Source organism: Chrysemys picta, chromosome 7 (assembly GCF_011386835.1).
Source record: "Chrysemys picta bellii isolate R12L10 chromosome 7, ASM1138683v2, whole genome shotgun sequence".
Taxonomy (NCBI): Eukaryota; Metazoa; Chordata; order Testudines; family Emydidae; genus Chrysemys; species Chrysemys picta.
The window spans coordinates 128,952,759-128,967,917 of record NC_088797.1 but is presented as its reverse complement, the minus strand read 5'-3'; the positions used below and the strand labels follow the sequence as shown (position 1 = coordinate 128,967,917).

General features: G+C 63.6%; 1 protein-coding gene across 1 annotated transcript; it reads left to right on the top strand.

The window, feature by feature from the left end:
* The first annotated feature begins 163 nt into the window (after positions 1 to 163).
* On the top strand, positions 164 to 14,881 carry PI4K2A (phosphatidylinositol 4-kinase type 2 alpha). Its single transcript, XM_065552748.1, has 9 exons — positions 164 to 702; positions 6,604 to 6,804; positions 6,995 to 7,126; positions 7,216 to 7,369; positions 7,913 to 7,974; positions 12,244 to 12,343; positions 12,639 to 12,772; positions 13,141 to 13,200; positions 13,344 to 14,881. Exons 1-9 carry the CDS (start codon positions 295 to 297, stop codon positions 13,503 to 13,505), a joined length of 1,413 nt encoding a protein of 470 aa, XP_065408820.1. The 5' UTR covers positions 164 to 294; the 3' UTR covers positions 13,506 to 14,881.
* The last annotated feature ends 278 nt before the right edge of the window (positions 14,882 to 15,159 follow it).

Below are 15,159 nucleotides of genomic sequence, written 5' to 3'. Positions count from 1 at the left end.
GAGGAGGCGTAGGCGCGGAGCGCACCGTGTCTGGTTCCGGGGGCGTGGCCAGAGCAGCGAGTGGGAGGGGTTTAGGGAAGGGGCGTGGCCAGCACTCAAAGAGGAGGAATAGGCGCAGAGCACACCGTGTCCGGTTCCGGGGGCGTGGCCAGCGCAGCAGGCGGGGCCCGGCTCGGGACTGGCCGGCGCTCGCTGGGGGCGTGGCCTGCGGGGGCGTGGCGGCGGCGGCGGCCCGCGGTTGGCTGCGGTGCTGGGTCAGCTGACGCGCGGGCGCCCCGCCACAGCCGGCCGGCCATGGACGAGAGCAGCCCGCTGGTGTCCCCGCAGCGGGCCCAGGCCGCCGCCTACGGGCTGCCCGCGGGGCCGGGCGGCGCGGTGCGGGCTCTGCCCCCGCCCCTGCCCCTGCCCCCGCCGGCCCCCGCCGCGCCCGCGCCCTCCCCGCCCGGCTCCCCGCGCGCCCGCGACCGCGAGCGGCAGCCGCTGCTGGAGCGGGGCGCGGCGGGCGGCCGGGGCCCCGGGGCGGCGCAGGCCGCGGCGCAGGCGGCGGCGGCGCAGGCCCAGCGCGAGCGGAACGACTTCCCCGACGACCCCGAGTTCGCCGAGGTGGTGCGGCTGGCGGAGGCGGCCAGCGAGCGCGGCATCTTCCCGGAGCGCATCTCCCAGGGCTCCAGCGGCAGCTACTTCGTCAAGGACCCGCAGGGGGTGAGACCCCCCTCCCCCCGGGCCCTCTGCGCCCCCAGCTTGGGGTCCCCCCGGGCCCTCCGCTCCCCGGGGGCTGCGGCCTGCGGACTCCCCCCTCCCCCCCGGGCCCTCCGCTCCCCGGGGGCTGCGGCCTGCGGACCCCCCCCCTCCCCCCCGGGCCCTCCGCTCCCCGGGGGCTGCGGCCTGCGGACCCCCCCCCTCCCCCCCGGGCCCTCCGCTCCCCGGGGGCTGCGGCCTGCGGACCCCCCCCTCCCCCCCGGGCCCTCCGCTCCCCAGGGGCTGCGGCCTGCGGACCCCCCCCGCTCCCCAGGGGCTGCGCCGCCGAGCTCGGGCCTCTTCCCGCTTCCTCAGCCCCTGGCCCGCCCCGCCCCTCGCGGGGCCCGGCTCTGTGTCTCTGGCCCAGCCGGCGGGGATGGAAATCCAAGGGACATGGGGGGGCTGTGCCGTGACAGCGCCTCCCCAGGGACTGCCGCAGGCTCTGGATGGTCTCCCCGCTCCCCGCTGACCCATCCGCCCCGGTTCATGCCCAGCACCAGCTCCGGTTGTTGTGATCAGGGGCATCCTGGGTTGTTGCCTGCAGAGTGAAGCGTGGGATGGGCTCCAGGTGCTGTAGGTATGGTTGGATCCTGTCCTTGTGTGTGTCAAACCTCCCCTCCCGCACTTGCTGGGAACGCGGTGGGAGACGGGCCCGCTTGTGTGCCTCTGAGCGACCCGGGGCAGTGCCTGGCCTGCTCTGGTTAGACACACAGGCCAAGACCCGGTTTGTGTGTGTGTGTGTGTGTGTGTGACTGTGTAGGAAGTGGTCTCCCTGTTGCAGGGTTTGAATGCCGTCAGTGCTCATCCTCGTCCCCTCTCACAGCATTCGGTGACTGTAGCGCCGGCTTAGGACGGGGCTCTCCGGGCTGGAGGGGTGGCCAGGACCTAAAGTCTGTGTCACCCTGGGCACCTGCGCCAGTTGAACCGAAGTGTGGATTTAAACTGACGGACGGTGGTGCCAGCTCCGGGCGGCGCTGGTTTGTCTGGTTCTCTCTTCGGGTTTTGACGGGGGAGCAGGTTTCAGCTAAACCCAAGTGTTCCCACAGGTTTGCTCTGGTTCAGCTACAGGGATCAAAAGCTGGGTCTGAATGAACCGTGCGGCCTGGGCAGAGCTGACCCCAACTTGTCTGGGGGGGTCACCCAGAAGCCTAGCCCTCCAGGAGATGCCAGTTGTCAGGACTCTGCCATGGAGTCTGGCCCTGTGTGCTGGGGTTGCACGCCCTGCAGTGGCCGTTGTCCCAGCCAGGGACCCTGCGCTAGAATCTCTGGGAGGGGCGCAGTAGGGGAGATTGATGCTCTCAGCCCAGCTCTGCCTGGCTCCCAAGCTCTGTCTGTGCTCCTGTCTCATTGCCTGGTTCCCTCTCACCCCTGTAGGCCTGGGGCTGCAGAACCCTTCCTGAGCCCCTGGGTCTCACAGAGCCCCTCTCTGTGTCCCGGCCCCGTGGGGTCGCTGCTCCGACTCCATGGTACGGCGCTGTGGGAGCAGAGCAAGACGCGTTCCCTGCAGGAGGGGGACGGACCAAGTCAGCGTGAAGTCCTCACCGTATCTCCTCTCCCCGTGGGTCCGGTCAGCTGCGTTGCAGCATTCTTCGGGGCATTGATCGGGGCTGGGCGCAGGGCCGTGTGGCTGCCTTGTGACTCTCGTGGCTAACCGGATTAGTCTTGCTGCTGCTTCCTGGCGCTCCCTTGTCAATTGCTGCCCCTGGAAGCCAGGCTTGGCTTGGCTGGGTTGTTCCCTGCCCCTGTCGTGGGCCAGCTGGGATTCTGGCTACCGGGTCTTCCACCGGCTGGGTCCTGGTGCGAAGGCGGATCTGCCCCAGCCAGAGGTGAGGCAATAGAGCCAGTGGGCGACTTGCTTTCCTCCTGGCTGTATGCCATCCCCAGCAATGAAGAGAGAGCGTGTGGGCTGGAAGCGTTGTCTGGGGGTCAGGAGATGGGGGTTATTCCTGGCACTCCTTGCGGGGAGCTGCCCATAACCATGTGTGTCTGGGGGGCTTTCAGATGGGAAGAAGTTCTGAAAGGCAGGGAAGGTTCTCCAGCCAGGAGATGGCAGAGGCCCCGTGCCCCGAGCACCTATCGCCGCTGGGCAGCAAGGAGCACTTGTCAAGCACCATAAGAAATGTGTGCAGCTGAGGGCCTGGTGCTGTGGGGCTTGGGGTGTGTGTGGGGTCCTGCTTTTCTAGCCCCCCTTGGCCCAATGCCCTCTCCCAGCCCTGTCCTCCTCTCTGCTTTTCCTGGGATCCCGAAGCACTCCGCAGACGAGGAATGAAGCAGGTAGATCAGTGTTATGCCGTTCTGCAGGCGTAGAAGGAAAGGGACTCGTACAGGGTCACCCAGTGAATCAGTGGCAGAGCCAGGAGCAAAACTGGCCAGAGTAGCACTGAAGTGCAGCCACCTCTGGGGTGGAGGGCCACAACGCACCGTCCTGTGTGACGGATGAGTGGAGGGGAGTTTGAGGATACCAGGGAAAACCTTACTACAGAGGGGAAGTGCCCCCCGGGTGTCCTCTGGCACTTGAGTGCACGAAGGGCTGAGCTGGACCTGATGGGATTCGACCCTGTGGCTCCAGGGAGTCCGACTTTTACACCTGACGCTCAGGCTGCCTGGCCATCCCCTCCCAGTGATGGGGCTCTCTGGGAACTTGCACCTGGGCAGAACCTGGGCAGGGGACACAGCGCTCCAGGGTCCTGGGCCCCCAGCCTGTGCTGCCGCCGGTCCCAAATGGCTCCATTCGCGGGGCTCGTGGTGGCATGGGGCCGAGGACAGTGGGGCGACTGGCTGGCCCCTGGGTGCGGGGTTTGAAGTGCCACTGCTAAGGGAATGGAGCTGCTCTGTCCTGTGGGGGGCGCTCTGTCTCGTGCTGCGTTGCTGCCCTTCCTTTCCCGCCCGCGTCTCCTCCTGGGCCCCTCGTTCGGGCCCCTGCTGCTGGCGCCGGCTGCTGTGTGTGCAGCATTGAGCACATGTGTGCTGCTAACAGACCCCGTGGTGCCCACTCGTCTCTTCCCCTCCCTCCCGCAGCTCAGGGCAGAGCAGGGCTCTTCCCTCCGGCACGCTACGCTGCCTAGGACTTTGCCCAGCCTGAGCCCCGTCCCTGCCACGGAGCCTCTCCTCCCCTCTCTGCAGTGTCCCAGCTGGCACGGCAGCAGGGCTGGCAGCGGGGGGGCTGTGGGGCGAAGGGCAGGGGCCCCGTGCTGCCTGGGGGCCGTCGCGGCCGTGCACCACTTCCTGCTTGTGGTCCCACCCCGGGAAGTGCCACCCACTGAAAGGGGGCCCGTGACTGAGCTGCTGACACTGCTTGGCTCTGGCCTGGTCCCGAGGAGGGCGGGGTACTCATGTGCCCTGCTGAACAACCTGCTGCCGGAACCGTGGGAGGCTGCAGCCGGCTGCTCCCAGCTGGCTGTCCCTCCGCCCCCTGCCTGGCTGCTTGAACCCCTCCCCAGCCAGCGGAGAGCAGGGTGCACAGCTGTGGGACCTGGGGAGAGCCCCTTGGGCTGGGGGGGGTGCTGACCGTGCAGCTCATGGGTGCCTGGCTTGGGGGCTCAGCCCCTTACTTGGTGCACTGGGGCAGGAGTCACTGGCTGGCATGGGACGGGAGCCCCCTCTCTCCCCTGCCGGAGCTGCCGGGAACTCAGGGCCCTTGAATCTCGCCTGTGCAGCTAGAGCCGGGCCCTGGGGGTGCTGAGGCCTAGTCCCTGAGCTCCCTCTGTCGCTGCCAGTGCCCCCGCCACATACTCCTGGGATCCCGACGGCTGCTGCCCTCGATAACCAGCCCTGGCTCCTCGCCCCAGGCTCCACGGCTCAGACCTGGCAGCCGTCCCTTCCCGTGGGGACCCAGACACTGCCCCTGAGGCTCCCTCCCTTTCCCGATGCTCCGACCCCGTCCCCCTTCCGTCTGCTGTAGTGCTCTGGGCCCTCCTCTGCCGCGGTGTGTGCCTGGCGCTGTGTGGGGGAGGTGCTGGGGGCTCTGCCCTGCGCCGGATGCCAGGGGCTGCTGGGATGGGGCCCAAGGTTTACACCTGCCATGGCCGAGCCGGTCAGTGGGTGGCAGGCAGGAGCCAAGCCGGTCTCCTCACGGCAGCTGCACGCAGCAGGCCCGTGCCAGGGAAGGGTGCGCCAGGCTTTGGCAGGTTGGAGCAGGTCCCAGCGTGGGGACAAGGATCCTGCGCCCGTGCGAGTTGGTATGGGCTGGGGCATGTTCACATCACCCCAGCCTGGGCAGCACTGGCCGTGCCATGAGCCCGCTGGGGCTGGGCCGGCTCTCTGCAGGTCTGGCTGTGCCCTGGCCAGGGGTCTCGGTGCCCAGGGGGCGGCCCAGCATGTGTCACTCGCCTGCACCTGGGGGTGGGGTGGGCAGCTGCTGGGGCGGGGACTCGCCCTCGGACGTGGACCCACGTGGCTTCACTCACCAGGGTTCAGTGACTCATGGGCCAGTGGCCCTGACGTCAGGAGGCAGCTGCCTCTTCCTGGGGTCCCCTGCCAGGGGGCGGGGGGCAGCGTCTGGGGCAGAGCAGGCCGTGCCTGTAGCACTGCTCCCAGGCTCTGGCTGGAGAATGGGGCAGCCCCTGACCAGGGCCAGCTGAGTCCTGATGCCCATCTCCCAGCCCTTCAGGTCCTGTGGCTGGACCCCAGTGGCGCCCGTGTGGGGAATGATCTTCGTACATACCCTCCACGGGGATGGCAGTGAAGAACGGGGGTTTGTCATGGGGATGTCCAATGGACTGACCAAGGCAGAACCCCCGTCCCTGCAGCAGGCTTGTGATGCCCATGCGCCAGGGGGGTTTGGAGCCTGGGACGCTGTAGCAGGCCTGGAGCAGTTTGGTTGCAATAGGTCAAGGTGGAGATGGATCCCCCAGCCCAGGAGTGTGTGTCCTGTCTGCTCCCCCCAGAGCCCTGGCATCTCTGTGGGGTGGGGCCTGGGCAGGGCTCCTGCTGTGGTGCCTTCTCCCTGGGTATGGGTCCGGCCCTGCTGCCTGCCTTGTGGGGGGTGAGCAGAGCTTTGTGGCAGGTCCAGCCCCTCCGCTCGCAGGGGGGTCTCCAGGGTGGACTCCAGCGCCAGGCCTACAGCCGATGTCGCTGGCAGAGCAGCACCAAGGCCTCTGGATGGTGAGCGAGTCCCGGGTGGAGCCGTGTCCTCGCCTGGTCCCACTGGTCCCTTGGCTATGGGGACAGGCTGACCCTCCCTGTGCTTCTGGGGCCTGGGGTGACAGGAGTGGCCTGGGGCAGGGGGTGAGGGCTCTGTGCAGAGAATGAAGCACTGGGGTCCAGCGGCTCCCAGGGCTGCCCAGCCCGTTGGTCTGCAGGAGCGGGTGGGGGGGAAGTGGACCAGTCGACTCATGGCACTTTGGAAGTTCCCCTTGGAGTGGGGATTCCTGGAGCTACAGGGCCCCTCCCTGGGGGTTTCCAGCCACGTCCCAAACTTTCCAGCTCCTTTACCGAGCAGCAGGGTGCCGGCGGGTTCAGGCACGCCCTGCCGCTGGTCCCGGTGGGTGGGGCTGGGCAGCCCTCACCTCCCTGAGCCTGGTCAACCAACACCTGGCCGAGGTGTGGATCAGCTGGGAAGAGGCTCAAACTCCCTGGTGGCCAAGCCCCGCCCAAGCCAGAGTTCCCGGGGTGGGGTGGGGTGTGTGCGCGTGTGGGGATGAGCCCGGGGGGTGCGTGGGGTCGAGCCAGGGGCGTGCGGGGACATGCAGGGCTGGGCGATGGCTGGGGGATCCCTCCTGAGAGCCATGCAGTCTGTTCCCTGCTGCTGCGAGTTCCCCCTTCTCACCCTGGTGGAGTTTGTCAAGAGCCGGTGGGGGCTCAGAGGTCTGGCTGGGGGGTTGCGTCCCTCCCCGCAGAGACCCAGCTGCTCCCCTCTGTCCCCAGAAAATCATCGGCGTCTTCAAGCCCAAGAACGAGGAGCCCTACGGGCAGCTGAACCCCAAGTGGACCAAGTGGCTGCAGAAGCTGTGCTGCCCGTGTTGCTTCGGGAGAGACTGCCTGGTGCTCAACCAGGGCTACCTGTCCGAGGCCGGCGCCAGCCTGGTGGACCAGAAACTGGAGCTCAACATTGTTCCCCGCACCAAGGTGAATTGTATGGGGGGGGGGGGGGGGAGGCAGTCATTGTGTGGGCTGCTTTTCCGCGCCCCGCGGTTCCTGCCTTGCCTCTAGGGGGTCCCACACTGGGAGAACGGGCCCGCGCTGCGGGAAGGCCAGGTCCCACCCAGGCTCCAGCAGTTCTGCCTGTGCCCCACGCTGACCGCTGTCCCCTCCCCAGGTGGTGTATCTGGCCAGCGAGACTTTCAACTACAGTGCCATTGACCGAGTGAAGTCCAGAGGGAAAAAGCTGGCCCTGGAGAAGGTGCCAAAAGTGGGGCAACGGTTCAACCGCATCGGCCTGCCGCCAAAGGTAGGGGCTGTCGGACCCCCTCTGGGGCTGCCCCCCTCTGGGGCTGCCCTGTGTCCCCAGCCCCCTCACCTGGCCTCTCTCTGCTGCAGGTGGGCTCCTTCCAGCTCTTTGTGGAAGGCTACAAGGATGCGGATTACTGGCTGCGCCGCTTCGAGGCCGAGCCGCTCCCCGAGAACACCAACCGGCAGCTGCTGCTGCAGTTCGAGAGGCTGGTGGTGCTGGACTACATCATCAGGAACACAGGTGGGGCTGGCGCCGCGCCCGCTCCCAGGAGCCCCGCAGGGAGCCGGGGAGGGCAATGGGTGGGGGCTCAGCGTATTGCTGTCCCAGGATGGGGGGAGGGTGCGGGGGACTGGCTGGGAGGTCCCAGCACATGGGGTGGGAAGATCCCTGTCACCATCTTCCCTGCTGCTTACGATGCCGCTCCTGGGCTGTGCCTGTGAATGCTCCCAAACCGTTCAGTCTCTAGGGGTGGTGTTTGGGGAAGCCCTAACCGGCTTCGGCCCTGGAGCCGCTTCCCAGGGTAGAGTTCCCTTTGCCAGCCACTGAGCTCCCCCAGGGGCCCTCATGTGCGCGGTTCCACCCGCCCCACCTCCAATCCCTGCTGGAGTCCGCGTCCCCTCCCGTGTGCCGCGCGCACCCAGAGGGACATGCGGCTCGGGGCCCAGGGTTGCCCTGGTGCTGTTGGAGACCGTGATCCCCGTGCCCGAGCAGGGAGCTCTGCTGCTACTCCTCCCCAGGCAGATCAGGCTCCTGTAGTGACGTGGCTGGTTCTGCTCCCTGCAGATCGAGGCAACGATAACTGGCTGATCAAGTACGACTGCCCCCTGGACAGCATGAGTGTGCGGGTGAGTGTGGGGAGGGGGCTGGGCAGGGGGCGCGTAAGTCACTTGACTATTGGGCAGCAGAGGCGAGTTCTGAATGCGCTGAGGTTCTGGGTAGTCTCTCCGGTGGTGGGGAGTTCCCCAGCCCAGCCCCGTGGCTGGTTCTCGCAAGCCTCCCCTTGTGGCTGATGGCAGTGTGAGTTACACGCACCGAGGCTCTTGTGGAGGGAGGAGTCAGGGCCCGTTCCATGGGGGTGTTGACATAGGGACGCAGACGGTGAGCCGGGCTCAGCCATGCAGCAGGCTGGGGACGTGTTGCTAGGTAGACTCGCTATCCCCACAACAGCAGTGTGACATGAGGGGTCGAGCTGGGGCTTGCTCGGTTTCCCAGTGGGGTGAGGGCCCCCAGCCCCTCTGCGAGGCCCCAAAGGCTGTGTGGTCCCAGCCCCAGCTGCAGGGGGGATTGGCCAATTCTTGGCACTCTCTAAGCAGGAGGGGCGCTGGGAGCCAGAAGGGACCATTGTGAGCATCTACATCTGACCTCCTGTGTAACACAGGGCAGAGACCTGCCCCGCAATAATTCCTAGAACGGAACTTCAAAAAACATCCCGTCTGGAATTAACAATGGCCGGTGATGGAGAATCCACCCCGAGCCTGGGAAGTCGTTCCAGTGGTTAATGTACCCCTCCTTTCCAGCCTCTGTCTGCTTCAACGTCCAGCCACTGGGTTGAGTGAGACCTTCTGCTAGACTGCAGAGCCCGGGGTTAAATACCTGTTCCCCAGGCAGGTGCTGGCAGACTGGGATCGAGCCATCCCTTAGCCATCTCCTTGGTTAAGCTAAATAGATCGAGCTCCTTGAGTCTGTCACTATCAGGCAGGTTTTCTAATCCTTTAATCATTCCCGTGGCTCTTCTCTGACCCCTCCAATCTACCCACATCCTTCCCGGCTTTGTGGGCACCAGAACTGGACATGAGATCCCAGCAGCTGGTCGCACCAGTGCCACGTATGGAGGTAAAATAACCTCTCTGCTCCTACTCAAGTCTCCTGTTTATGCAGCCCAGGATCGCATTCGCTCTTTTGGCCGCAGTGTCACACTGGTATCATGTTAGAAAATTAAAAATAGAACGAATGGAAGAAAGGGGAAGTTTGGTAGAAATAAATATTCATCAGAAGTTGGGAAATTGTAGAAAATTTGATAAGGGAAGTCCAAGGACACATGGAGAAATCCATGGCCAGCGGAGTGAAGGACCATGAGGAGGAGCCTGACAATGGTATTGATCCATTGACAGATGGAAATGGTGGTAGAAAGATCAATGATGCAGAAAAGGCAGAAATGTCCAATAAATATTAATGTTCTTTTGGGGACAAAAACCAAATATCCTCTCATCGTATGGAGACAATGCTATTTCAATTCCCCTCGTATGGAGACAATGCTATTTCAATTCCCCTCGTATCTCCGGAGAGTGTTAAACAGACGCTAGTAAAGTTGGACATTTTTAAATCAGCAAGTCCGGGTAACTCGCATCCAAGAGTTTAAAAGAGCTGTCTGAGGAACTCGCTGGACCATTAATGTTGATTTTCGATATGTTATGGAGCACTGGGGAAGTTCAGATGACTGGAAGAAAGCGAACGTTGTGCCAATTTTTAGAAAGGGTAACCAGGATGACCTGGGTAATGATAGGTCTGACAGCGATCCTGGACAAGATAATGGAGTGGCTAACGCAGGACTCCTTTACTAAAGGAGGGTAATGTAATTAAAGTAGATGAGCACAGATTTATGGGAAATAGATCCAAGGATGTCTTAGAGCTGTCAGCAGGAGACCTCCAGCGCACGTCACTCAAATCGCAGTCCCCTCAATTAGGTAGCTTTTTCCTACATGTTATAGACAGGTGTGTAAGGAGCTGGTCCTCCTGTTCCCTTGTGTGATTTGAGGGTCTGTAGTAGCCATCAGCTAATACCCCATCTTGTGCCTCATCTGCTGGGACATGGATACGTAAACATTCAGGATCGGTGACTGTGAAACAGGTAATGCTGTTTTTGACAGTGCCCCTCCCCCACCGCCCACTCGATCCTTCCTAAATAGGTTATAACCATTGATTGATTTCAATGTCCCAGTCATGCCGGAGGTTTCAGTGAATACTGACTATATTGACTGTATTATAATAAACGAGTGATTCCAATTCCCGTTTGTTCCCAGGCTCCTAACATTCATGTAAAGGCAATTCAAGGATTTCTTCTCCATGTCCTTTGGCTCTTTAATTCTCTTCTCAACTTCTCCATTTTGTGCTGAGTGCTCAGGTCTGCCCCCTTTTTACCCAGCCCTTTGGCTATTTAACCCCCTCCTGACTAGACTGTCCCCAAGGAGACTGGTCCCCTTCTGCTGAGGTGGAGCCATCTAAAATACATACCCCCTTCTCCCTTCAGAAGGTGGGCCAGTGTCCCACAATGCCAAACCCCTCCACCACTTACCTAGCCAGAAGCTTCTGCCTTCCTTCGCTTGTGGGACAAGAAGGATCCCAGAGAAGATCTCTCGGAAGCATGCTGAAGAATGTCCAAGTCCCCTGAAGTCCTACGCTCTGAGATCCTGCAATGCGGAGACCAGTGCCAGCATGAGTGATCACCACTGGATCCTGGCCCAGCAGCTTCCGACGGCTGTCCAATCTCCGGGACATCTCCTGCCTTGGTTCTGGGAAGGCAACGCGTCATCCCGTTGTCTGCCTGTCCTTTGCAGAATGTTCTTTAGATTCTTCAGGGGACTGACTTCCCCACAAGGATCGTCCACCTTCCTTGGACAGTTGGAGAACTCTTTGCAGGCGAGCTTGATTTTTCGTACAGATTGGGCTGAGCTGCCATCTACGTATCCCTTCGTTCCCCTGGACCTTGGGAGGTATCGTTCCGTTTCCATGTGGAGGACCTGGTATTGACTCAATTTCCAGCTGTTCGGCATTCCTCGTGGCCCTCTTCTGTGGTGGCCGCAGTCTGACCTCCTCCTCTATCTCCAGCCCTGCGGCATGCTCCCGTGACCTGGTGGTGTCAGGCCTCCTCTCTGATTCCTTAGTGGCCAGCTCCATTCGTCCTTGAACCTGTGGGACTGGGATTTTTCTGAATCGGGCTGGCTAGGAACTCCTCAGTCTCTCCGATTCTCCGGAGCGTCTCAACTTGCCCCTCCAGTCCACGTATCTTCTCTTCCAGCACAGCCACCACCTCGCCCTTCCTGCCCAGACCCTCCCTTCTGGCTCCAGACACGGAAGAGAACAGGGCACGGCCATTGCAGTTCAACACCACTCTTCATCGCTGGCCATCCTGACACACACCTAGTGCTGCACCCTGACGGTTCCTCCCCTCCCCAACTCCTCTGTTCGCTGCCACTGTCCGGGGCTCAGCTCAGCTGCACCCCTGACTGCCAGGCAGCGACTAACCCCTTAGACTGCCGCCAGCTGGGCTGTTCTCATCATGCTGTGAAGCCCTCGGGTCTCTGCCAGGAGCGGGTGGGCGAGGTTCTGTGGCCTGCAATGTGCAGCGGGTCAGACCAGATCACAATGGTTCCTTCTGGCCTTGACCTCTCTGATCAAAGCGCCAAGGGCCAGAGCCTCAGGGCCTGCAGCAAGGCCCTCTGCTTCCTGCGGGGACACGGCCCCCCTGCACAGAGAACACTCAACCAAACAACCCCAGGCAGACCAGATGCACCACGGCCTGGCACTTCCAAGCACAGTTGGCCGCTCCGCCCTCCAAAAGCCCCGTTTGCCGCAGGGCAGTGGGGTCCTGTCATGCAGACCTTTCGGGGAAGGGGGAGTGCCTCTCAGCCAGTCCCCTGAGGCGACAGCCCCCCAGCCTGGGTCCTCATCCCAGATGAAAGGCTCAGCTCCTCCTAGAAATGTACACACCTAAACTGGAGTGAGACCATCTACCTTGGCGTGTCGCTGGGCCTAATGCCAGCCCTGAGCCCTTGTGCAGTGCGCTGGCTCCTGCGCGCCCGTCTTCCTGTGCAGTGCACTGGCTCCCATGTGCCTGTGCCCAGGGCAGTGCCAGCCCTGAACTCCTTGTGCAGTGCACTGGCTCTCGTGCCCGTGCCTAGGGCAATGCCAGCCCTGAGCCCTCTGTGCAGTGCGCTGGCTCCTGTGCCCAGGGCAGATGTTGGCAGTGGTGGGCGTCTGGGATGAGAGCGGAGGAGCTAGGCGGCAGCTGGCTCAGAGCAGGGCAAGTGCCCGGGCTGCATGGTGGTTCCTGGGGGAGTGCTGGGCTCTGGCTCCCCTGCCCCTGGTGACTCCTGGTCGATCTGTTTCCCCTCTAGGACTCCGAGTGGGTGGTGGTGAAGGAGCCCATCATCAAACTGGCTGCCATAGACAACGGCTTGGCCTTCCCCCTGAAGCACCCCGACTCGTGGAGAGCATGTAGGTCCCTCTGCCGCGCTCCTGCTCACAAGGCTGGGGGCAGCCTGGTGCTTTGACAACTTGCCCTATGCTGGTTAGGCCTGCAGCCCTGCTGGGCGCCATGTGGCCTGGGCTTACGCTGCACTTGCTTCTGGGAGCACGGCCCTGAGGCCAGCAGCTGGGGTGGCCCCTGTTCCCCTGGGGGATGGTTCAGGGGACGAGAGGGCTCACGCTAGCACCAGGCTGTGACCCCAGTGCCCGCTGGGCCAGGGCTGTGCACATGGCTCTGACCTCAGCTCTGGCTCTTTCCCCCCAGACCCCTTCTACTGGGCATGGCTGCCCCAGGCCAAAGTCCCCTTCTCACAGGAGATCAAAGACCTGATCCTCCCAAAGGTTTCGGACCCCAACTTCGTCAAAGACCTGGAGGAGGATCTGTACGAACTCTTCAAGGTCAGGTGGGGGCTGGGGCTGGGTTGGGGGGTAGGTCTGTCACATTGATGGGTGGGGCTGGCCTGGGTGGTGCAGTGAGACCCTTTCAGAGCTGGGGGGCTCAGCCTGTGTGGGGTGGGTTTTGCTGCATCCTGCTAGCACCTGCTTGGGGGTCGGGGGGGAGGGGGGAGGCAGAAATCCCATGCAGCAGCTGCTGTCAGGGCAGGGGTCCTGGTCCCTGGGGGGGGTCTTGCAGCAGGGGTCTGGGTCCAGGGTCCTACTGCCTTGGGGGATGGGGGGTGTCTCACTGGCAGGGCCTGGGGTCCCACTGCCTGGGTGTGGGAGAAGGGTGTCTCTCTGCCTGTCCCTCACTGCCATTTCTCTTGCAGAAGGACCCTGGCTTCGACCGGGGGCAGTTCCACAAGCAGATCGCTGTCCTGAGGGGCCAGGTATGCTGGGAAGGGCCCTCTTGGTGGGGCAGGGGCACTGGCTCCCTCTCGCCCTGTGGGCAGTGCAACGTGGGACACAGTGGCCTAGGCAGCTCCCTGGGGCGGGGGTCCTGGACTCACATCCCTTCTGCTCTGTTGCCTAGATCCTGAACCTGACGCAGGCCCTGAAGGATGGGAAGAGCCCCCTGCACCTGGTGCAGATGCCGCCGGTGATCGTGGAGACAGCGCGCTCCCACCAGCGCAGCGCCAGCGAGTCCTACACACAGAGCTTCCAGAGCCGCAAGCCCTTCTTCTCCTGGTGGTAGCTGGGCGCTGGGCCGCCTGGGGCTGGGCTGGCCTGCTGCCGCAGCCCCCGCGGCCAGGACTCTACTCTCCGGGAGAGGGTGGGTGTGTCTGGGGGAACCTCCAGCTGAACTCTGCCCGGGCAGAGCCGTGGATTCCCCTTGCTGCGGGGCTTGGACGCAGCCTGGCAGAGCCAGCTCCAGCCGCAAACTGCCCCGCTCAATGCAGCCGCTGAGCGAGTGGAGCCGGGGCCTGCCTCCTGCGGGCGGTTCTGAGCCCGTCTGCTTCCTGCTGGGGCTGGGATCTGCCCGGCAGCCTCGCCTCGCCCACCCCTCAGGAACCCCGACTGCTCGCTGGCTGCAGGGCCATAAAGGCAGTCAGTGTCAGCTCGACGCGGCCTTGCTGGGCTGCCCCCCCGCTCCCCCAGTGGCTATTTGGAGCTGGTGTCCCTGGAGAGGAGGCATGTGCATGAGTGAGGGGCTGGCGCAGGGGGCCCACTGTATGGCCAGGGCTGAGCTGTCAGAGGGCAGCAGGCCTGGGGTTCCCCAAACGTCTGCGCTATGGAGTGTTTGTAGCTGCCTTTCCTGCAGGGGGGAGAGCCGGGGAGGGAGCCTGCGGATGGCACAGGAGCGATGCATGCTGGGACCTGGCCCCACTTCACAGGAAAGCTGAGGGCCCTGGTGTGGGAGCTGCTTGACCCCCTCCCTCACTGGGCACAGGGTGATCTGTCCTGGTTTAGCTGGCTTGTCATTGTTCCACCCTCTCCCCTCTAGGAGGGGCCCATGTTCCCCTCTGCTCCTGCCCTTGCTGCTGGGCAGGCCCCCCCTCCAGGGCCACTCACTCTCTCTGCTCCACAGGCCCTGGGTACACGTGTGGGCAGCCTGGCTTCACTTTGCAAGGGAGCCCTTCCCCGCCAGGGGAGAGCCCAGCTTGTCGGGGGCTGGTGCCTGCTGGGTGAGCTATGGCTGATGGGAAGGGGTCCTACTCCCCGCATCTGTGCAGCTCCTGCGGCCGGGGCGGCTTGCCTCATGGTCACGGCCTGGGGCAGTTCTAGGCATCGTACAGCTAGTCCCAGGCTGGGGGCTGGGCTCCTTAGAGGCTCCATGGGGCCTGCCCCAAGCCCCCTTGGGTGGCCTAGCACAGGGGCTTAGGCTGCGCTGTCCCCCTTGGGGCAGGAGGTTTGTGCATGTTCCCCCCCATGAACGGAAGTGGGCAGGGCTGGGCTATAGGACTTGGGGCCGTGCGCTGGAGCTGGCCAGGGGCTTCATGGCCTGTGGCTGCTGCTAGCGTGCCGGAGGCCAGATTCCATCTTTCTGGCTGCTGGACCCTGACCTGAAATGTATCGTTCTCATGCACTGTAGAAATGTATGTAATGTATTTAAACCCATGCACTAGCTGAGTCAGACCTGCCATTCTGCACGGGGCTCCGGGGAGGTGACACCTGCTGGGGTGGGAGAGCCCCTCTGCCTGTGGGCACCACTTGCTCCTGTCTGCCCTGGGGGCAGTGATGTAGCACTTGTCAGGTAGGGCCTGTGGCCTCGCACTACCCTTTCACTGAGAGCCTGGACTGGGGGTGCTGTCCTTGCTCTAATGCCCCATGGAGCTAGTCTCCTGGGCCCGAACCCAGCTGCAGGCGTGCGGGGGAGCAGCTGAGGCCGGGCTGGCACCAGGGGCAGC

Excerpts from the sequence above, each read along its gene's own strand:
- PI4K2A (XM_065552748.1), top strand. The coding sequence starts at position 295 with ATGGACGAGAGCAGCCCGCTGGTGTCCCCGCAGCGGGCCCAGGCCGCC. Across the intron at positions 703-6,603 it reads TCGTCAAGGACCCGCAGGGG|AAAATCATCGGCGTCTTCAA; the intron begins GTGAGACCCCCC and ends CTCTGTCCCCAG. Across the intron at positions 12,773-13,140 it reads ATCTGTACGAACTCTTCAAG|AAGGACCCTGGCTTCGACCG; the intron begins GTCAGGTGGGGG and ends TTTCTCTTGCAG.